The 23,308-nt window shown below is 42.5% G+C and overlaps 1 protein-coding gene across 17 annotated transcripts in view; it reads left to right on the forward strand.

The window, feature by feature from the left end:
• Positions 1-23,308, forward strand: part of Kcnma1 (potassium calcium-activated channel subfamily M alpha 1) — a 715,498-nt gene that overhangs the window by 334,030 nt on the left and 358,160 nt on the right. For all 17 annotated transcript variants that reach the window (XM_058577957.1, XM_058577958.1, XM_058577961.1 and 14 more), the window contains exon 3: positions 17,676-17,737. In XM_058577957.1, coding sequence (XP_058433940.1) covers positions 17,676-17,737 — 62 coding nt within the window. The remainder of the gene's footprint in view (positions 1-17,675; positions 17,738-23,308) is intronic.

Raw genomic sequence — 23,308 nt, forward strand, 5'->3', positions numbered from 1 at the left:
GATACAGCAAGGACTAAACAGATCAGGCCCCTGTTCTTATAGAGTTCATCTTATCTTGATGTCAGAAGCAGTAACAAGGAAAGAAGTAAATTAAACAAAGTGATGCCAAGGGATTATAAATTGGTGAAGGAAATGAAATAGCGTGAGGGGAAGGGTTAGGGCTGTGTGCAAGTTCATGCCTACTCACAACTCACGTACAGCCTTGGGAAGGGCAGTCAGGAAGCCTCAGGAACAGCTGGCCTGGGTTCAGGCCCCAGTTAGGAGAAGTGGCATGCTTTCCTCATCTTGGAGGACCAGGAAGATGTGGCTTGAAGGATGGGAAAGGGCAAGTGTTTTAGGACATCTGAGGAGATCTGCACTTTTCCCCCAAAGTGTGGAGTCACAGGGATTTGCATCAGGTAAGAAGTCCAGTGAATCAAGGAATGATCGAAGCAGCCAGAAGATGGGTAGGTGTTTATGGGTAAGAGACCTTTATTTTGCATCTTCTAGTAAGGTCATCTGGAATGAAAAACCCAATTAGTTGCTGTCGTACTGGAGATTTATTTATTTAACCTTTATTTCCAGAGCCCTAACTGAATGCCAGAGACATTTTGGAGTGTTTTATAAATATATGAATTTATTTCAAACTAACAGCTCTTTGAGGTAGATGCTGTTCCTCCCCTCCTACTGATGTGGGAAGGGAGCATGGAGAGCCATCTGCTCAAGGTCTCCTTTCTGGGAAGAGATCTGGTTACATGGCCCTAGTCCTTAACCACAGTACTTTCTTTCTAAGAGAGGAGGGAGCATCCACGTCACTCTGGACATTTCTGAGCATCCTCATCCTGAACTGGAAGAAAGAGAATAGGGACCTTTTTATTTACGTATGGGGTCTAAGAGCATCTGCCATGATGGAAACTTCTTGATCTGGCTTGCCCATACAGTAGTCATAGCGTGGGCCTTTTGAGCACTTGGAATGTGGTTGGGCAACTGAGGAACTGCATTTTCCCCTTTGATTTTATTCAAATATAAATCTAAAAACAGAAAAGCAATAGAAAATACTTTTTCATTCGAAGCAACTGTGTTGTTTTAATTAGACTAATTTTCATAGATGGGACAACTGTCACAACCCATATGACATGCTGTAATGGGGTGTCAGGTACACAGATGATTTTTAGTATCTAGAATGATCTAAAGCACATCCCAACCTCTCTGGAAGTAGGTTTGAATAAAGGGGGAATCCTTGTTATATTTTGGACATTGAGCCATCATCCCAAGGACTCCTGGCCCTTACTATTCTCATTCCAGTTTGAGTTCCCAGGGAAGGGCATATGTTATTGTTCCTTAGGTTTTGCAGATGGAGTGCCACAGAGAGGGACCTTGTATTTGTACCTGACCCCAATTTTGCTCAAAAAGATAGATTCAGAGTTGCAAAGTTCGTTAGCTAGATTGCACCCATACCTTCTCCCCTTGCCGGTTTCTTGGCAATGATAGATATTTGCATTGCTACTAGCAGGAAGCAGTTGTTCAACCACCCTAATGCTGAGGGTCAAACTGTGCACATGGCCCCAAAGTCCCCTAGGATCCGGAGGCGAGAGGGCTGTGGGTGCTCTAGGCATCCTGCAGAGCTTGGGAACAACCTGACAAAACAACTCAGGTTACTGGAAGCCAGGTGGCAGCAAATGCCCCAAGGATTGCAGGGCTCTCTGTCTTAGTCCTAGCCTTCCATTTGGTCTGTGTCCTCCCAGGTCCGGCCTGAAGTAGCCTTCCTATCACTGTGATTTCTGGAGGGGTATGGCTTTGTGGGTGACCTGGATTCTTTTAACTGAGCTAGTTTCTGTTTGGACCACTGCTCCAAAGTCATGCAAGTAGGGACCTTGGAGGCCAGGGTGTTCCCCACCACAAAGCCCTGATTCTCCTGTGCAGACAGATTCTCCCAACTGTCCTTGCAAGCTCCAATCCACCTTACCTTATTCTTGTTAAGATCTCTCCCAGTACTGCCCAAATAATCATGGCTTTCAAACCCATGTAATCAATGGTTCTCAGCTGGCTGCACATTGGAATTACTTAGGGAGTTTTCTTTTTCTAAAACATCAGGAAAATAACTGATGCCTGGTCCTGCCCCAGAGATGCTGATACAATTGTTCTGGAGTGTAACCTGAGTTTTGCAAACTGTCACATTCTTCCCTGAGAGCATTTGATTTTTTCTCAAAATATGTCAGAATTACAGGGCAAGAGGATGCAAGGTACTTTAAAAAATGTCTATTTCTGAGTTGTTTATCAAACTTTAGAATAAAAATATTTGGAAAAACATCAATCAAAGTGGATATTTAGTACACTACAGTTTTAACATCAGTGTGTTAAATCATTAGCATTTTAGTGTGGATTTACTTATTACTCCTTCTGCTTTTTAAGAAGGCCAAGAAAGAGAATTAATATAAAACTCAAAGGAAACAATCTCTCATGGTGACGTGTCAGAATCTTAGATGGGGAGATCTTTTGGGACCAGGGGGTTCTTTCTGAAATGATGATATAGAGGTGACTGTCCATCCTCAAGGCAGAGCTGGGACAGTGTTTTGGTTAGTCATTTGGGGTGAGGGCACTTCCTCTGTGCAGTGGGAAAGCAACTTATGTCTTGGGTTGGCCAAGCCTCCTGGAGTCATTCTCTTCCTCCTTGTCTGTGGATTGCTGGGAGCTTCTGTGTGAGATGTGAGCATTGCGTTTCTTTGCACCGGTGCAGTGTCTGGCGAGGATGGCTTTGTTCAGTCATTCCTGGGGCTTGTGATGGATGAATCACTGCACTTGCTCAGACAGCAGTGCAGAGCCTCACTCTGTGCCAGAATCTCTCCACCCCATCCTGCATGGTTGAATACTTTCCTTAGAAATACCAGCCATGAGATGCTCATTGTCACTACTTCCCACTTATTTTTAGGTACAAAGAACATAGGAACAGACTCCAACTCAACCAGAATTGGGGCTCAGTGTGGGATCCAGGGCTGGATTGCTCTCTCCCTAAGAGATCAATTTGAAAGCATTCTGTGTCAGATTTCTCCTTCACATCTGCGGTGAAGGAGACCTTAGGAACTGGGTTTAATGGGCTGTTTTTGACCCGAAGTCTTGAGTTCCCCATTTTCTTCCTTGTCAACATCCAGTGACAAGTCTGATATCGTCATCTCCAGCAATTCATTAATTTTGTCCAATGCCAGACAAGGCCTTAAAAAAAAAAGTTCATTTATCAAGGGACCATTAGTGTCATAGAAAGGCCACCAGCTTCTCAGTGCATCTCCTGTGCGATGCAAACAGCATGGGAGTCTGGGGGGGGGGGCGGGGGCACGCTTGGGAGTGCATATGGGGTGTGTACTTGTAAGGAACCTGGGTGTGTTAGTTATTAGCATTCACCTGCTGGCATGTAAGGTACATCAGATTATGAAACAAGATCCAGAAATTCTCCTGGAGTGGCTAGAAGAGCAGTATAGATTTTACACTGAGCTCTCCCTTCTTCTGGATTTAGCAGCCTGGTGTTAGGAGGTATTAGGTTTCTTCAAGGGCCCAAGTGCAACTTAAATTGGATGACCATATTCTTTTCATTCACACAGAATACTCTTGAGAGAGGTGCTCTTAAGAATTATCCCAGGATATTAGGCAAACATGGAACTCGAGCCACCTTATACACACACAGACTTGGCACTGTCCACTATCTGGAAGCCCCTTTACTTGGTTTACTAAAATGCTGGCAGAAGTCACTTGGCACTCAGATGTTCTTAGCAGGTGGTCTCATGTGTTGACTTCAGTGTTCCCAGGAACAGAAAACTCAGTCCCACATTTGGCGTCTTGTCCTATTGTTAGATGGATCTCATTGTTAGATTCGAATTCATTCGACCTTTCCAGTCTGAAGTTGGAAAATAGGTTAAGAATATGTACAATAAAAGCAGTTAAGCATGCAGTGTCCTTGGGGAGAAACAGAGGATTACTTATGCTTTGGAGAATGAGTGGGGTCAATGCCTTCCCTTGTGATCTTATTTTTTGGAAGCCTGCCATCATGGCAATCAGAGAAAACTGTGTAGCCTTGATGCTTCTTTGCTGAGGCTGTTTTTTCTCTTGTATGAGACCTATAAGCTCCTTTTGCCTCCACAGAGAGCTCCTTAGCCAGGCCTGGTGCGTGGAATCATAGCACCATCTTGGTCTCCATTCACTCAACAAACACCTATCAGAGAGTCTTTAATGGGTTTTGCATGCCCTGTGCTCTGTGTGAGAAATGTTTATCTTAATCCTGTTAACTCTGCTCATCCTTCTTCCTTGAAACCCCCCTGGACCTGCAGTCTGCGGACCTCCTGGTTCTTTCTTTTGGAGCCAGTCAGCTGTGCAGAGTTATTCACCAGTGGGCTCATTAATTGAGTGTCCTTCCTCCTGTGGACCATGAACTTCAGGAGGGGCAGGGGCCATGGCTTTTCAGCTCTTCACTGTATATCCAGGCATGGCCCAAAGCTTGGTGTATAGAGGTCACTTCATAAACTGTTCAATGAAAACATAAATAAAGGAGTGAATGATGGGGCACAGAAATGAATGACACACCTTCTATCCTCAAGGAGAAGATTATAGAAAAGAGAAGAAAACATATGACACCATTAAAGAGTGAAAAATGCTTTGATTGAACTATAGACAGGGCTCCCTCTTGGAGTGGTAGGCCAAGGGGAGTTAGTGAGGCCTGGGAATCGCCATCTTTCTGTGTCTGAATAGATTGATTATTCAAAAGAAGAAGCAAAAATGAAAGAAAAGAAACAATAAAACATAACAAAACAAACAAACAAAAACTAATCCAACCACCATATGCATTTGAAATATCAATTCAAACAAAATCTCGACTGGCAACTTAAAATGACGGATGTGACTGCTGCTCCAGAGGGCCTGTCAAGCACACCAGTGTCCTGATGAAATTGGTCACTCAGCGCATGTAAGAGAAGCCAGGTTAATTCCTGAACATTCTTGAAGTGAGTGGGACCTGTCTTCTCCACGTCTTAGGAACATCTGGGAAAGTCAGACTGTGTCATGACCTTTAGTTCCCTTGTTTTTGGAAGCCAGGTCGACACCATTTGTCCTCGACACTAACCTAGTCTTTCCAATAGTAGAGTAAATAATATACAAGTGCTCCTTGACTTATGATCAGTCAGGTCTCAATAAATCTATTATAAGTTGAATATCTTAAGTTGAAAGTGCATTTAATACATCCACCTTACCGAACACCCTAGCTTAGTGACATGGTGCACTGTAGAGTTGGTTGTTCCCCTCTTGACAGCATGACTAACTGGGAGCTGTGACTCACTATCACTGCCCAGCATCATGAGAGAGGGTCCTATCAAATATCGCTATGCACATTGCCAGCTTAGGAAAAGATCCAGATATACTATTCAAATTCCTACCTAGTTCATGTTGCTTTCACATCCTCGTAAAGTTGAAAGATCCTAGGTGGAACCATCCTAAGCTGGTGACTCTCAGTGTTGATGTGTTCCAGTTTTCTATTTGTGGCACTTTCTGTTTACTTGCTTTGGAAGCCAAAGCCTCCTCAGACACACCTTTACAAATCTTGCAGTCCTGGCTGGAAGTGTCTTCAAAGTCTAAGCCCGTGGATTTGAAGGGAGGGTTTCAATACTTTTATTAACATCAGTGACCGATCGTTTCTAAATCCATGCAGTATGTTTCCATGGACAAGATATGGCAAAAGAAAAACAAAACACCTTACTGACATTATCCAGCTCATCCACCATCAAATCTGAAAATGAGTTTGAATGATATTTCAAAGTAAAAGCTTCTGGCCAATTTTCTCTCTTTTGGAATACCTTTTAATAAACTTTCATTTCCACCATCATGCTAGAGTTCACTGGCAACCACTAATGGGTGGGGCTAGAAGATGTCATGTCCCCCAGTAGGGAACTCATCCTTTAATAGATACTTTAAGGAAATTTTGTCTAAATAGCCCATACCCCAAACTAACCAATTTAAAATGTTTTTATGCCCATATTTAAAGAAAGCAGAACATCTCAAGAGGATAGGCTTTTCTTTCATGATGGTTTAAGGCAGTAATTTACAAAGTATAACCTTCACACCAGCAGCACCTGGGACTTGTTGGAAATGCAAAGTCTTGTGAACCCCCACACCTCTTGAATCTGAGATTCTAGGATGGGCCTCAGCAATTGCATCTTAACAAATCCTCCCTCCAGATAATTCTGTTGTACACTTCATGTTTGTGAACCACGGATCTAGGGCATGAATGTCTCAAAAGGCATTTGATGGTAGGAAACTTATCTTGGCATCCATCATCCTGCTCTGCACAATACGGATGAAAATTTGAGTTCAGGTTCATAAAGCAGGGGTTTTCTTCTTCAGTTCTGTATGTCCTTCCTGCTCAGCCCAGAATCTATAGGGGGCAAATGCTCAGCAACTTTGTGCAATAAATGAATAAGGAAGAACTGCAGAATGGTGGGAAAGTTCATAGAAATGAATTCTCATGCCTGGCAATCTTTTAATGGAGCAGATGGGAAGCTGGATTTGGTGATCATGCTGGGGCTATGCCAAAATGCACAGAAAGATTTGTGACAATAAGAGCCTCTAAGCCCTGCAAAGATGTCAGTTCTTCGCACATACACATTTGAGACACGGAAAAGTTATGCGATAAGCTTAAAGAAACCCATCTCAGTGCTGATTCCTCCCGGATGACTATGTCAAATTCTTAAAAATGTGAAATTAAAAAAAAAATCCTTTACACATTTTCTCCTTAACCAGACACCTGGTCTGCCTGTTGAAGATGCTAAGACATAAAGCAGAGGTGGACATCCTACACATGCTCTTCCTTTGGTAAATGACCTTGAAAAGACCATCAGTGACATTCTCTGGATTCCTTTTCTCCATTTTTATGTAAAAAAGAAGCTAAGAGAAGGTTGGAAGCTTTTTTTGTGTTATGATGCACGCAAGTAGCACATGTGGTTTTTCTATCTCCACCAAGCCAGAACTCTAGTTACCCTGGGCCAAGTCATTATCATCTGATCCTCACTGGGTGACAGGGTATTTGTGAGATAGTTGTAGGAGGCAAGGGGGTAGCTGGGAATGTGGTTCATTCTTTCTAAACTAGCAGCAGTGCCGTGTTCGGGGTGCCCACCCCTGCCCAGGGTGTCCATCACTGTATGTGTCCAGGTTTGTGCTGTTAACTCTGCCTTCTGATTCTCTAGACCGTGAGAGGAAGACTTTGTGAGCATGAAGGATGCTGTCTTGTGAAGCTTCCTCTTTCAGTAAGGGTAGCTTGTCAGTCAGAGTTTAATAGTAAATACAAAAAATCATTTTGAAGGCAGGAGGGGTGTCAGAAGTAGATAAGCTAGGTGAGGTCTTCTCTTTGGATTTCTAGAGTTAATTCCACTGTAGACCTTAACAAAAATGGCTTTCTAGATTCCTTGGAATCCCTGATAGCATGTCCCAAAAGACCACTGGTCTTGGCCAGCAGGCAGGACCCCTGGGGAGAAAATAGTGTGTCACTTAAGGTCCTGAGTATGTGGAGGAGCTAAGACATGAAGCAGAGGTGGACATCCACCTTTGGACATATGCTCTTCCTCTGGTAAATGGTCTTGAAAAGATCATCAGTGACATTCTCTACACTCCTTTTCTCTGTTTTCCTGTATAAAAGAAGCTAAGAGAAGGCTGGAGGCTTGGCACGTCCTTGGAAAAGCCCTGCATGGGCAGGAGAGGGTTTTTAAGCCTTTCCAGTGCTGGAATCAGTGTCATCTTGTCAGTGGAATGGCCGCTCATCATCTCTGGCCAATTCCCTTTGGTGGCATTGCTTTCAAAGGTACATTGATACTCTTTTTAAAAAGCAAGACCTTTGGTGGCAAAATCGTTGCCACCAAGAGGGGATTTGAGGTAGATTCTAAGGGTTTTGCTGACCCACTGAGAGGCTGTGACCACATCATTACTGCAAATTGGTCTTGAGGCTTAAATTTAGAGACCACCTGCCCTTTGTCTGTTTCGTTACCTTCTGGAGGGAATTGTTATGTGTTTGTAAAGTGGTTATGGGATCAAGGGCATGGTCTTCTGAAACTTTCAATCATATCTGGTGCTTTAGCTGCAGTTATCAGAGACAAAATAGATGATGTTCCAGTCAGAGCCTCTATCACTAAGAAATTCAAGGCCAGCTTTGAGCCCTGTTGATAGACCAGGAGGGAGGAGGGGAGTGGAAGAGGAAAGGCAGGGACCCATATAAGGTCTCTGTGGCTACATGGGGGACAGGCTCTGGAGACTAAAGGAGAAATGCCAGCTTTAGTAAGATCAAACATCTAGAGAAGCTAGAGTCATTTGTACATAGTAACAAGTTTCCAGGAAATAGCCATTGCTACTAGAAGGAGGACACAAGTAAACTTGTAGGAGAATGAGTCTGTTTGGGTCTCTAAATGTGAGATACTTCTGGATTCCACTTGTAGCTGCTCAGAATATCTTGTCCATTAAAAAAATGTGTGTGTGTGTGTGTGTGTGTGTGTGTGTGTGTATATATATATATATATATATATATATATATATATATATATATCCTGGCATTTAAGCCATTTGAAATCTACTGTGTTCAGCTCAGTGGTATTAAGTACATTCTTATTATTATGCAGTCGTCACCGCTATCTATCCATACAATTTTTCCTCTTGCAAAACTGAAATTATAACACAGTTCCCCATTCTCCCCTCCCCATAGTCCCTAGGCCACCATTCCTTTTTCTGTCTCTGTGAGTCTCAGTCCTGTAGGGAGCTCACATGAGTGGAATTATCCAGTATTGGCCTTTGTCACTGGTTTCTTTCACTCAACCCGCTGTCCTCAAGGTTCATCAATAATGTGGTCTGTGTCAGAATTTCCTTTTTTTTGAGAGGCCAAAAAGCATCTGTCTGCTAAGAGCCATAGCCAAGTAGTATGATGCATGGCATTTTTGGTTGAAAGGTGAAGCCAGCAAGCCATTGAGATGATATGATTATGTTAAGATCTGCATTCATATGTATATTAGACCCCTGCTGTCCACCTTGGCCTGCTACCGGACTCCTGGAGAGTTCCCATTGGTTGGGGAAGTGTGGTAGGAGGGAATTCCTGAGGAGGGATTTCCTGTTGCCGGGCAGGGAGAACACTGCGGGCAGGGAGAACACTGCGTGTGTTGGTTGGCATTTTTCCCCCTGGGAGCCTACGGGGCATTGGCGGGGAGTTTCAAAATAAAGTTTGTTCCTGTTTGAGTGGCTCGTGATTTTGTGCCTAGCCAGACTATGGCATCTGTCAACTATACGTATCATTTTGTTTATTGACACAACAGTAGACACTGGGTTCCTATTACCTTTTGCCTGTTGTGAATGATGCTGCTCTGAACATTGATGTCCAAGTATATGCTTGAATCCCGGCTTGACTTTAGTTTTGCCTTTAATATAATCTAAGGACTGGCAAGATTTGAGAAGTAGGGCAGAGATGGCTACAAATTAGTCCTCAGTGACAGTGAATAGCAACTGGTGACCCGACAGTGCTATAGAAGATTTCTCTTCTTATAAACCTAATTAAATTAAAAATCCAGTTGGCCAAGGCACCCGTACTTAAGCCAACAATTTCTCTAAAAGCTCATTAGCTGCAAACTTGGGAATTCCACCAGCAGATGGAACTTCCCTTACCCCAGCACCAGATTTTTCAATAGTAAGACAGGAAATGTCTTTCCAACTTGAGACCTCAAATGGAAGATTTTATCTTGCTTGTCAGTGCATAGGTTCTGATGTCCTTGTAAAATTATGCAAAATGCAACCTTTTAAGTTTTATGAGGCAACTTCAGGAAAGGCATGGGTTTTAGGGAAATTTTTCTGACTTACCGTTACAATGGTTTTTCTTCATTTCATTTCCTTATTTCACTTATTGTAAATCGGGACCTCAGAAGAACACATTTGACTTTTCTGTGTTTTCAGTTTGGGCAAAATGAGATGAGAATGTTCCTTAGTATATTCAGCAGCAAAATCCAGGATGTGAACACAGCCCTGCCACAATTGGGGAGCACTGCCCTGCAGAAGCTCACATGCCTGACGATACAGTTAGGGCAACATGATCCCTTGGAAAGAAAGAGGGCAGACAATTAGCTTGTAATTTATGACCCAGATTCTTCTTTGGGGAACATTAAAAACTAAGAGGAATTCAGATCCTCTATCTCTCTATATACTAGTGAAATTCATCTCTGTCCTCCCTCAAAAAGTTCATTATTGAATTAATTGTGTCTACATACCAGCAGACAGATGATCTATAAGAAACTTGTTCTTTGTAGCTTACACTAAGAGGCTTTTTCAGGGCTTCCCGACTATAGAGTCATTTGGAAATAACTTGATTTAAAGAGACAATGTGCTGGGCATATAGGTGGTTAATAACTACCAATAGAATCCAGCATTAGTGGTAAATGATCAGTTTATCTCCATGACCCTCGCAGTGTGTGCATGTGTAAATGAATTGATATGTTCATTTCTTACCTGTATGTTGGCATTTGTGTTATTTTTATGTCTCCACACCTCACCTCCTCAAGAAAGTGCTTCAGTTTGTTTTTGCAGATTCCTAGTTCAAATCTTAACTTTTCCACTTCTTCACTGAACGCTGCCCAGGTCTACCACCTTAGCTGAATCTAGTTTTCTTGGAGTTTCCCTCGTGCCTGCCTCCCTTAGGGAGGTTGCTTGTTTCTTGGTAGCCCAGAGACCACTGTACCCTCTGCCCCCACCCTGGATCCAGTGCCCCTCCATCCTTGTTCAAAAGCTTTTCTTCCAAGGCTCCTGCCATCCAAATCCTTCTCTCGTCTGCTCTTCCTGATGCCTCCCCACCATTCACCAGTGGCTGCCCTGCTTGACTCTCTGCTCTTGATGCCAGCTCCCGTCATCCCTTCTGGTCTGTGCACCTGAATCTCGGAGTCTTATGCAGGTGGGTCTTTGGCTCCTCCACTCCGGTGCTCTTCATCCCCACTCTGCTTCCTCTGGGTGTCTCCTCAGTACTGCCATCACCTGAAACTTCATCTCACCTCTATCAGAGGTTTTAAACTGATATAATAGGGCAATCCATGTCTTGTTTCCAGTGAATGAATTAGCAGTGTTTTGGTTTGTACACTTCTTTAAGTCAAATGTAATATGCCAGAATGTCAGGCAGCCTTGGAATTTAGGGGATGTTTGAATGTTTAAATGGTGGCATCAAAATGTTTTATACTTTACAAATCTTTTAAAATTTATGATCACTGAAGTTCCTTTTTTGGTAGCAATATTATATCTTCTACTAAGAACGGTTAATGGTTTAGAATGGAAAAACATATCACTCCACTTGTCATAATATGAAAAAAATGTCTTCCTTTTTTCCTTTAAGAAAACACCCAGACTCAGAACTGAGGACTTCTGGGGGTAAAACCTGCAGAATCATGAACTTTTCAAAGACTCCCAGAGGTAGGAGGGAAGTCGACTGGGGCAGACCACCACTCAATTAATTCCTTGTTGTGGTGGCACAGCTGAGACCTAGGCCCGTGAGTGAACTGACCAGTGGCCCCTCTAAGTCCTTTTGTATTTTGTCTAGTGTCAGTTTTGTGGACTGACATATGACATGAGCAATTGATTGTGCTGTTGGAAACAAGAACTATAAACTGAAGGATCTGTGGGGTGTGTGCTTTTGATTTTACATAACAAGCCTCTTGGACACAGATTCAGTGACAGGCGTTATTATTATCATGCTGAATTATAATTATGCACAAAGGGTATATAGTTGGCAGGAAAGAGTGCTGCGTTTTCAAGCCAAGGTTTTCAGTTCTTTCCCTGTATGCATTAAGCTACTAAGGTCCCCACATATTATGGTTTAAATATTTAATGTCCCCTGAAAAGCTCATGTGTTAGGCAATGTGGGAATGTTCAAGTAGGGAATTATTAGATGACAAGAACAGCAACCTCATCAGTGGGTTAATTTGTTTGATTGATTAATAATTTGAATGGGCTCCTGGGTGGCAACTGTAGGCAGATTAGGGATAGCTGGAGGAAGTGGGTCATTGGGAGCATGGCATTGGACAATATCTTGGCCCTCGCTCCTTATTCTCTCTCTCTCTTTTGGGGCTACCCATGAGCTGAGCAGCTTTCCTCTACCACATCCTTCCGCCATGATATTCTGCCTTTCCTCAGGCCTTGAACAATGGAACTGGCAGACCATGGACTGAGACCTTGAAACTGTGAGCCAAAATAAAATTGTCCTCTTCTAAGTTGTTCTTGTTAGATATTTTAGTCTCAATGACAAAAAATTGACTGACATACCGTCAAACACTCATCTGTTCTAATCCCATCTTTTCACAGATTGGGAAACTGAGTCCCAGAGAGATTGTGTTATACTTAAGAGAGAATGCTGTTTATTGTGGTCCTGTGCTTCCCCCCTTCCATGTTGGTCCTACTATGTGCTTGGTGTCTATCCTTCTTTAGAACAGGTCCCCTCAGGTGGACATAAAGTGACAGGAATTCTTTCCCTTTCCTGAATTTTCCACCCTTGCTTTTATCTTCTCCTTCTATTTTGGGGGAGTTTGCAGTGAAGGTGATTTTACTTCTACCCCTGATGCTTCCTTTGGCAATGTGAAGCATTTTGTGTGTGACATTTCTTAAATCCACAGTGTTCTCCTGAGAGATTGAAATTTGTAGATCCCTTCTGAGGGGCAAAAGACAGGCCTGGTTTAGCAATATCACCTTTGTATTTCTCTGTCTCTCACTCTGGGCCTTGTGCCTAAGAATAAATGTTTGTTGGAGTTGTTAAATTCACCGGACCAAACATGATAATTTAGATGATGGGATGGTATTATCTCTCAGAAACAAAATGTCCCCAGATTGTTTCTCTTGGTAATTCTTATATCTATTTTTTCTGTATATAGTGAATTTTGTCATATGTAAATTATACCTCAGTAATTTGGGAATCACGTAGAGAAATTTGTCCATTTTCTGAGAAGGGTCTCTACTGCCAGTAGCTGGATTCTACATCAAACATGGAGAATCACTAATTAGGGTCATTTGTTCTACTGTGAGCTGAGGAGACTATGCACAGCCTGCTCAGGAGAGAATTAATTCATTCTCCTCTCTGTACTTTCTCAAGTACTCCTAGCAGATCCTCCAAGCCTGCAGGCCTCATGCATATGTTCTAATGGGCTAATTGTTAAGGCGACATTTGTAAATTAATCTCTGACTTGAGCTAAGTGGTTTCCCCTAATGGCTTTAATTCAGCAACTCCCACTCTTGGCCACATGTCAGATTTCTGGAAGAGCCTGTTAAAAATAGAGGTGCCCAGCTTCCCCTCCCCCACTGGTGGCTGCCTGGCCCAGGGTGGGAAGAAGGCATCTCTGCTTTTTAAGAAAAATTCTCCAGGTGATAGAATTCTGGTGTCAGCCACCTCTGTGTCTGTCTCAAATCCATCTCTGAAGGCTGTGTAGCTAGCTTCACATGCTAGTTGAAAACATTTGGGCCTCAACCTGGCAACTGGAATCCAGGTTCTAGAATGGGTGAGGTCTCTTCTCTAATGAACCACCTTCCCTGACTCAGGCCCCTTTGTAGTCACATCACTGAATCTGCCTTTTCCCAGGAGCTCGGGGAACTGAGGGGAACTATTCCCTACTTGGCTATACTAGTTTTCATTTCTGTAAAATTTCTCAGGCTTTTGGAAGGTCTTCATGGCCTGCTAGAGTTTCCATTTTGGAAGATGGTTGTGAAACTCCCTCTTGATTACCATCAGATTCCCTCCTTTGTTGTGGTGTTGTTTTAACACACTGTGTGTGTTCGTGGTATTCTGTGTAAATGTTTCATGCTTCATCTTGGAGTTAAGGAAAATTGATGACTGTCTTTCTGTCAGTAAAGTAACTTTATATGCTATTGTTCTAATAACATTGATCAAATGGCTTTTGTGTTTTGGAGTCTCACACTCTGGAAATATCACCTAGTATTCAGCATCACCAGGTAGCATGTGGGTATTTTCAGTAAATCTAAGAATATGGTAGGCAGTACCATGCAAGGAAGACAAGGTGATTTGGAGTGTCCAATCTATAGGAAGTGGGAAATGCTGGACAGGCTCTGGAAAGCAGAAATTGTGCTGTGACTGCTAATGTTAGGTGATCTCCTGTGTGAGGCTCCTGCCTACAAGTCTAGGTCTGGGACCTGCTTCATAAAGTGCTTGGTCTTTGTGAGGATTATTCTGTTGGAGGCCATGCGTGTTTTCCTCTCTTAGGTACTGTGCTCTTTTGACCTCATTTTACCATGTCCCTACCCCTGGGACTATAGGAATACATGGAGGGATCTCCAGTGGCCCTACCCTTTTCAAAGGCATCTTGGAGTAAGCATAACTTGTTCAAAGAAAAGGCACTTTAAGAATGAAGAGCTATTAGTCTGGTGTGGTGGTGTAGGCCTGTGATCCCAGTGATTGGGGAAGCTGAGGCAGGAGGGTCGCAAGTTCAAGGTCAGCCTGGGCAACTTAGAGAAAAATTGTCTCAAAATCAAAAGAAAGGAGGGAAGGAAGGAACTGAATCTTAATCTGGTTCAATTCCCAGTTCCAAAAAAAAAAAAAAAAAGAAGCATGAAGTGATAGCAAGACAAGATCCCCTGTAGTACTTATACTTCTCCAACTCGGTTTATTAATGATCTATATAGTTACTATCTTACTATAAATTGACTATACCTATACTGAACATTTACCACTAATCGAGTAATAGCATAGAATTTATCTGTATAAGGACTACTCTGTAAAGAGTACATTTTATAACTCCAAGTGGACTTCAGTCTTTTGTTTCTCTGGACCTATGCATAGTATATGTTAAATAAGTACTTACTATTTGGAGGCTTTATATAAAATAATTATTATCCTTTAGAAGAAGATTTAATCATTTTGTATTCTTTATTTCCTCTCTTTCTTTCTTTTAATTTACAACAGGGGTCTCAGACAATGAGAATTTGTTAAAGGGAGAGAGAAAGAATAAACTAGACCTTTTGGGTGGCTTTGCTAAAGCCATGAGGAAGGAAGTCCAGTCTCTTCTGGTTCTATTTTCCTGAACAAATTCAAAGGGTTAATGTCTTCCTGCAGCACCTGGATCCAGGTTGACAATGTCATCAATGACATGATCAAGAGGTATTGAGAGAGTTTCAAGATGCCATGCACATTTACCTTTATTGGTCAGTTCCTGCATGGAGACAGCTGCTGATGGATCATGGTGAGTGGGACAGTTTGGCTTCCCTGGACCTCACCAAGAGCAAGCCTTCTGGCTGAACACATGGCCCCCGGCATAGTCCATGAAACAGAAAGAAGGTTCAGTGCCTTGGAGCTATGGAGGTCATTTCCATCCATTCCTGTGCTTGCTCTCTCTCTCTCTCTCTCTCTCTCTCTCTCTCAGATGCTGATACTTGAGAGCAGCAGGATCCCCACCCTCTTGTCACTGTCTGATTTGCTTAAATAAGCAACATGTTAATTCCCATCACGGATACCACATGGAGGCAGCTGGTAGGCACTAGTTACTTTGGCCATCCTGTTGCTGGGAAAGAGCTATTGCATAAGGGTTAGATTTTAATTCCTTATAGAACTATGTAGATGCCATCTGCAAGGACTTTTGCTTTCCTTTCCTGCAACTATGGCTTTTAGTGGCTTAGGACCATCTAGCTAGCTCTGACAGAAGCTCAGTATTCAGGGACACACAGGGAACCAGATCAACAGGGATTAGTCTGGGATCCAGTGTTTATGAATGAAAAGGCCTTTCCCCCCTTGTTTTGGCCACACCCCTTCCCTTTGCAGCTTTTTGAGAATGAGGTCAGGGCCAGGATCTAAGTGCTTATGTCAAAGAAATAGCAATGCAGCTCCAAATTAATCTTCAGCTTATATTTTGCTGCCTCCTTCAGATAATAGAGGATAAAGTGGAGGCCTGTGTATGTTTTATTTTCACATCTACCTTTGCAAGGAATATATGAATGAATGCGTGTGAGGGGGAAGAGGGAGAAAGGCCAGCCCAGAGAGATTCTGCTGGGTAGCTGGTAATTACTGAGAGACTGCAGGAGTTTGCTTGGATTCAATGGAGCATGTTTTGGTTTTCAAAACAAAATGGAAGAATAAAATAAACCCGGTGGTGTATTGTTTTTAACACTTTCTTTCATAAGGAAATTTTAGCAGTTGCTATGAAGCTGCATGTTACCTTCGCAGTGTTCAGTTATTTTGTCGTTTTTCATAGTGTTTAGAGACCAGCAGTCCTCCTCAGGAGTTCCTTGTAGGTTTGCAGCAGTTCAAATGAGAATCTCATGCAGATTTCATTTTCCATCACTGGCCAACTTTGGTATACACACAAATTGCAGGTTATGTGTGATTTTCTTTCTTATATACACATGCGCACACACACACACACATGCGCACAAAGAGCTTGATCATGGCTAGTCTTTCCATGAATTGAGATTCATCTCTGTTCATCAGCCAGTGCCAGCAGATGTTCTTATAGGGGTGGTCCCAGGAGACCTCCACTTCTAAGGCCCTTCAGCCTGCTTCTACTTAGGATATTAGCATATCTAAAAGGCATCTGTTGACTGGCAGGTGGGAATTGTGTGTGCTGGTGATGGTGTTTACTTTTTGTTTCAGGCTCAATTGTTGGCCCTTGGCCTCTTTTTTATTCTTGACCTGTCCTTTATATGCTTTAATTGCCTCCTCTGTGAAAGATTATTTAAATAAACACATTGGAATGTTGAGTGAAGACTGAAGTGTCAGTATCAGTCTAATCCACTACATATTCACATGATAGACTTTGGCATGACAGGTTTGAGGGAGATGCCAAAACTGTCTTTTATATCAAGGGTGATTAATTTTGAGTGAGATGTGTAAAGAAGGATGAAGATTGTCATTTAACTGGATGAATGTATTAACTAACTTGGCTTTCTATACCTAAACTGCTTCCTAAGTACTTGAGAAGTGTTATAACTACATACCTGTAGTGTATACACGGTGAATGTTCATACAGCTCTGTCTGTGTGCACATGCCCATATGGATATTTGTACATGCAAATCTGTGCTTTTCAAATGGATCTTTCTTGTGTGGAGACAGAAAGCAGATTAGTGGTTGTCTGAGGCCAGGAGATGGGAACAGGGATTAATTTAACGGGCACAAAGGATCTTATTGGGATAATGAAGATGTTCTGAAAGTGGATTATGGTGATGGTCACACAACATGGTAAATTTACTAAAAGCCATTGCTGAATTGAATGCTTAAAATGGGTGAATATTGTGGCATGTAGATTATACCTCAACAAAGCTGTTAAAAATTGATATTCTGTATTGGGGTCTCTTTAGATTCTAAGTCACATAACACAACAAATCTTATCACCTCAGATCTTTACCTGCTCTTTTCCCCCTGAAGTGTATTGATTTCAGTCACAGAGAAGCTGGACCTTCAGATTACAGGACCAGATAAAAATCCCAGTGCCCGGAGAGGTAAAAGTCTGCCTTGACCCCTATTGGCAAGGAACAAGGGTGCTGCCCACTGCCAGATGAGAAGGTGACATCAGATGGCCTGTGGGGGCAGTAAGGGCACGCAATTCCAACCAGGTTCCTGAAGGCAGTTGGCACCATGTTTCAGTTGCTGCTGCAAGTGTCAAAAAAATAAAGATAAATAAACAGCCTGATGTCTGGCTATAAAGTGATGGCATTTTCCTCTTCTTTGCAGGTTGTGTTGGTCTTTGCTCTCAGCATTGGTGCACTTGTGATATACTTCATAGATTCGTCAAAGTGAGTATTCAAATACGTTGTTCCTGCCCTCTCTTTCTAAAACAACCATGACCCTGTACACTGATGAATTTATTTCCCTTAACACCAACCCCTGCAAGAACCTCCCGAGTGCCGAAGACTTTTGGAGGAAGGCAGGGCTCTTCTGTGCTATTTCCTGAGTGGGAAAGAAAGCTCTCAGAGGAAGGCTGCCTGGATTCAGCTGGCATGGGAGGGAGGGGCCTCCCATGGGGTCAAGCCTTCTTGCTGGGTATTATTTATTTTAAATAGCTATTTCCTCATAAAGTATTTGTGCTGAAGATGTCAAGAAGTTAAGAGGGCTTTGATGGGCAATTGCAACCTCTGGGAGGGTGACAGTTCCATAGCATCTGAAGCTATTCTTGCATGGTTGTAGGAGCCTTTTCTCATTTGGGTTTCCCGTGCTTTGATCCTGTTGGAGGGCAGATTAGAAAGCAAGGTGTTATTCTTTCACCAGCCAACCCAACATTTAGCTGAAGCATCATATGCTGGTGCTTCTTGAATTGTGAAAGTAAGGGACGTGGGACAAAGGGATTCAAGATGAATCCTGGAAGTGGAGGTGACCAGGGCTATCTGAGAACTCCTGCAGGGGACACTCTTGCATACCTCTGGGTACCTACTGAGTGAACTGGTGCTCCAGGGTGACCTGGGTCCCAGATGGCGAGCACCCTCCAGAGGCTGAAGAGAGCACCTGCTGGAGCTGCCAGGTGACCGCTACACCCTCTCTGGTCCCCTGGATGCATCATTTGTTCCAGTTTTTCTAGTGCCGTCATCCATCGAAACTGAGAAGTGAGCAGAGACGGAGTCAGTCTTGTTTTTCTGTTGCAATGGGAATTTGATGACTCTGGCCAAGGGACAGTGACCTTGAGCTTCTCTTGCCCTCGCTATCTGTGGTGAGAGTGCTTTTAACACTTTTAACTCCATTCCTCATGCTGTTGGAAACTAGACTTTGATTCTAGGAAACCTGCCTCTTTTGTCTGTTGGTTTGGACTTGCTGTGCCTGAATACTGAGCTCCGTGCTCATTTTTTCTGAGACTCTGGTTGGTGGTGATTTCATGCACACCTAAACTCTAAATGTCTCAGAGCATTCTGGTCACCAGCCAGATGATTTTTGTGCATTGGGGTGCAGAGGCCAAAAAGTCATGTTAGGGAAAATAAAGAAGACATCTCCTCTGATCACCTGTCCCTGGGAGTCAGCCACGACTAAGACTGTTGAGTGCCTCAGCCAATCCTTACATCCAAGACCTGCTTCCCTCACTCTCTTGAATGGAGGGACCTTTTACAATCCTCAGGGGATGAGGATGCATACTTGTTTCATCAAAAATCGCTAGCCAAGAATGGAAGCATGTTTTTAAATTTGGAAGATTCCAATTGGCATGTCATGGAAGGTAAGCCCTCTTTGAATATTTACATTTGGTGTTTCTGGACCCTATTGGAATTCAACTGGGGTTCTAAATCCCTTGGTCTTATTTCTCCCATCTCTCCCAGGGGTGTTCTCATAGGTTGTGGGTCCCCTGCTGGGGAAAGAGAGAGCACACCTTACGTAAAGGTGAGTGTGGTGCCCTGTTGGAAGGACAGATACCTCAGCTGCACCTTCCCTCCCTTTTTACTCCTCTGTAATACTTGGAAATAAAATGCTCTTTGTTGGATGGATCTGGATGGTGTCCTTTTTTTCTAGCGTCTACTAGGAGACAGTCTTTGGCTCTCTGGGTCTGGTGTTCTCATCTGCATGGAAGAAGATAGAAAAGGATGAAATTCCCCAAGGCAGACCCTTTCTCCTAAATGCTCTGCCTGCCTCCGTGTCCTTTGGAATTAATTCTGACACTGCAGAGCCTTGTGGAAGCTGGCATTGGAATCCCTCTCTGATTCTTTGATGGACTTGCAAGGAGTCTCTACCAAAGCTGGTCTTAGAGATGAGACTGTCCTTGGAGACTGCCCTGGCCTCATCCTAGCTTTAGCCCATCTCTCTTCTGTATCATTAAACTGTGCAGTTTATCCTAGCAAGACTTTGTTTATTAAAAAAAAAAAAAGACTTTGTGGCTCTTTGTGTAGCCCAATCTACTTTTCATTCACCTGACTTCTTTTGGTCCTAAGACCATATTCCAAGATTTTGAACCATGAGAGACCCCATCATCTATCAGCACAAGAGAGTCTTTCATCTTCTTGGGGAGAGTCAGAAAGTAAGCTCAGCTTAAGCAAGGGGAACATTAGAGTAGAATCTATAAAGTTAACCTTTATGATAAGCCAATGAATTCCCAGGAATAAAACGAAATGAAACCTATTGAACAAACCACAATCAAGCTTAGTGAACAAGACAAAATGAAAGTTTGTCCACATACAAGCAAGATGCAAATGGAAAGAGGTTAAGAAAATAGAATAGACATTCTTAAAGTCTATCCTTTTCATTCAAAACTATTACTAACTGAACAGTCATGGTTTGGCTGGCCTTCTGGACATCTTGCAAAGTAGCTTAGAACTTCTCTTGGAAATTATTCTGAGTCATCACCTTGGAAAAAAGTACCTAATATTTTTGAGATGAATTTTAGTTAGCATTTACTCCCTTGAAATAAATAAATCTGGAGTGAGCCTAATTAATTAGACTGACATTGTCCATGAAATGGCTTGTCTCACTGTATTTTAACCAGACCTAGCCCCACTAAAACAGTTAGGAACAGTACAAGTTCAAGATCTGAGGCTCTGCACCTTGTCTTTTGAGATGTGCAAAGAAAGCAGGTAAATATATAAAGAAGGCTCTGATGGTCCACTCTGCCAGCTTAGTCTCAGAGTAGGCCACATCCAATTATACTTCGGACACACCAGCCAAGTGGTTTAATCTACCTCTGAGCATCAGCAGATAGATAAGGGAGTTCAGATGAATGTCTAATTAGCAGCTTTATGATTTTTTTAACCTTTCAAAGTGCATTTTACTATTAAGGATTAGAAGATAGGTTGTTCATAAAACCATCTTTTCCTAGGCATCTTTCTTTTGAGTTATTAGGCCAGGATAGATAGATCTCTGAGTTGGTCTTTTTCATTCAAGGGTTCGAGAAGCAGTTCTTTGGGTCTTAATTTTCCTGGAAGGATCACCAGGGAAGATCATTCTTGTGGCCTCCAGTGGTTACTATTTAGCTGAGATAGAGTGCCTTTGAGCATCTAGAGTTGAAAGCCAAGGAGAATTATATTAAACTGTGTTAAAAGTACGCTTCATCATCCCAGTGGTAGACTCTCTGGAAAGACCCAAGCAGAGGGAGGTGATCTTGCAAGTCTTTGGAAAGACATAAATGTCAGTGCCTTCATAATTGCATGAAGCTCATGATACTCACCCCTCCCAAATATCTCTTCTGATTAGCCATCCAAGGGGAACATTTTTATTCTTTTAAAAAGGCTTCTTACACAATTTATGCCCCATGTTGTCACTTCAGCTCCTAATTCTTTTTTTTTTTTTGTAACTGACAATTGAATTCAGGGCTTTGAGCGTGCTAGACAAGCACTCTACCACTGAGCTACATCTGTAGCTCCCCTAGCTCCCTATTCTGATGTCTCCCAATGCCTGAGACCTTTCCCAAATAGGAAAGGTTTTTTTTTTTTTTTTTTTTAAAGTTATACAACCAAGTGGAGAGTTTCCTTTGATGGCCTATGAATGCTAATGTCAGTCACTGTTGCTGGTTCCCTTTGAGACAAGAATATTAATTCTTATTTAATAGATAAGGGATGGAGGGAAGAAAAGAAAGACCTGTGGATATCAGCATGAGAGCAGGATTCATGGGTTGCATAATGCAATGGTCCTGTTATTTCCAGAATTTCAAGAGAAAGTTGGAAGAGACAGCAGCTCAGAGCTCTGGGTATCTGCATTTTTTCCCAGAGGCATTCTGGGAAAGAATGACTCACACATGTGCAGATTTTCATTCCTTTTATTCATGTTTGAACACTGCTACTTCTTATGCTTTGGTTACGTGGATTATGAATATTTAATGCTGCATATGCCGAAAAATGAAGGTCAAGTCCTGCTCACTGGCGACTTCAAGGCAGGCTCTTGTCTCTGAAAGACAAACCACTTGCTGTGAGCAGAGTAAAACTGAAAGGTTATACATTGTTAAAATTTTCCTTAATGACTTTATCTGCTCCAAAATGGCTGGTACCCAATATGGGGACCTGCTGATTTTGCCAGTCTTTGCTCTTGGCTTCTGGTCTCAGCACTGTTGTTTTGGGGATATGGACATTAGGGAGGAGGAAGGAATCAGCACTGATTTTGTAGAGCTTCTAATCGAAGAACTGGATCGCCAAGGTAACAGTGGTGTTACAACCGGAAAATGGTCTCTCCCCAGTTTGTTTAAATTTTGCTTTGGTATTCGTTGGTTCATTCATTCATTCATTCATTCGTTTTGTATTCATTCATTAATGTTGTATTTATTAATTTATTTGAAGCATTTTTAATGTCATAATGCTGAATATTGTCCAGGTGACAAAATAATTTTGGTTAGATTTGGTTATGGAGAACCATCTTGAAAGTGGTGACAGAAATTGATCAGATTTCTGTTGTCTCTGAAAATAAAACTGGTGCCACTGATTCAGTGAGGATACTCAGAGCTCTAGTGGAACATGTTAGTCACTCAACAGCTTTACCACCCATCTCCACATGGCCTGGCCTCTCATTCCCTGGCCAAAAATTGTCTTTCAAAGGGGGAGTAGAGGGCAAATGGGTGGAGGGAGCTCACACTGACTGATGGTGTGTTATGTGTGAGCTACTGTGCAAGACACTTTAAAATAAAATAAATAGCACCTGCAATCTCATCAAATTCTCCTAATAGCCTCCTAAGGTAAGTATTACTGTCCCCACTTTATAGGTGAGGAGGAAAAGCTGCAAAATTTGCCCCAAACTATGTGTCTAATGAGTAGTGGAGCTGGGATCTGACTCAGTATGTCTCACTCTCTTCTTCTTGTCAGGAAGTGAAATTCCAGATTGTGGAAGGAACCAAAGGGATTGAGTGTAATGTTGCAAGGTTGGGAGGTGGCTCCATCTCATCCTGCCAAATCATCTGTCCTGTTTTTCTTTTATTCTCTATGTCCCCATCCTGGGGGCCAGCTCTGCAGTGGACAGTGCTTTGGAGGGTCCTGTCACAGACTTCCCCCTAAGATGCTCCCAAGGGTCCTGTGCTATTTGAGGTCTGTTTGAGGCCTGATCTGTTTCTTCCTAATAATGCCTCAATAAGATCCTTTTTTTTTTTTTTTTTTTTTTTGATATTAGGCATTAAACCCCGGGGTACTTTACTATTAAGCCACATCTTAAGCCCTTTAATTTTTTTTTTTTTTTTGGTGGGAAGGACTGGGTTTTGTTCATTTGCAGAGAGTCTTACTAAATTACTGAAGCTGTCCTTGAACTTGCAATCCTCTTGCCTCAGCCTCCAGAGTCACTGGGATTTCAGGTGTGCTCTCTTGTGCCGGGAGATCCTGTTCCTTTTTCTTCATACTTTTTCGTTGGTGCTTTATAATTATACATAATGGTGAGAGTCATTATTACATATTTGTACATGCACATGAGATTTATTTCTAATTTTT

Source organism: Marmota monax, unplaced genomic scaffold (assembly GCF_021218885.2).
Source record: "Marmota monax isolate L192 unplaced genomic scaffold, Marmota_monax_Labrador192_F-V1.1 WCK01_AAM20220418_F8-fsc00019, whole genome shotgun sequence".
NCBI lineage: Eukaryota > Metazoa > Chordata > Mammalia > Rodentia > Sciuridae > Marmota > Marmota monax.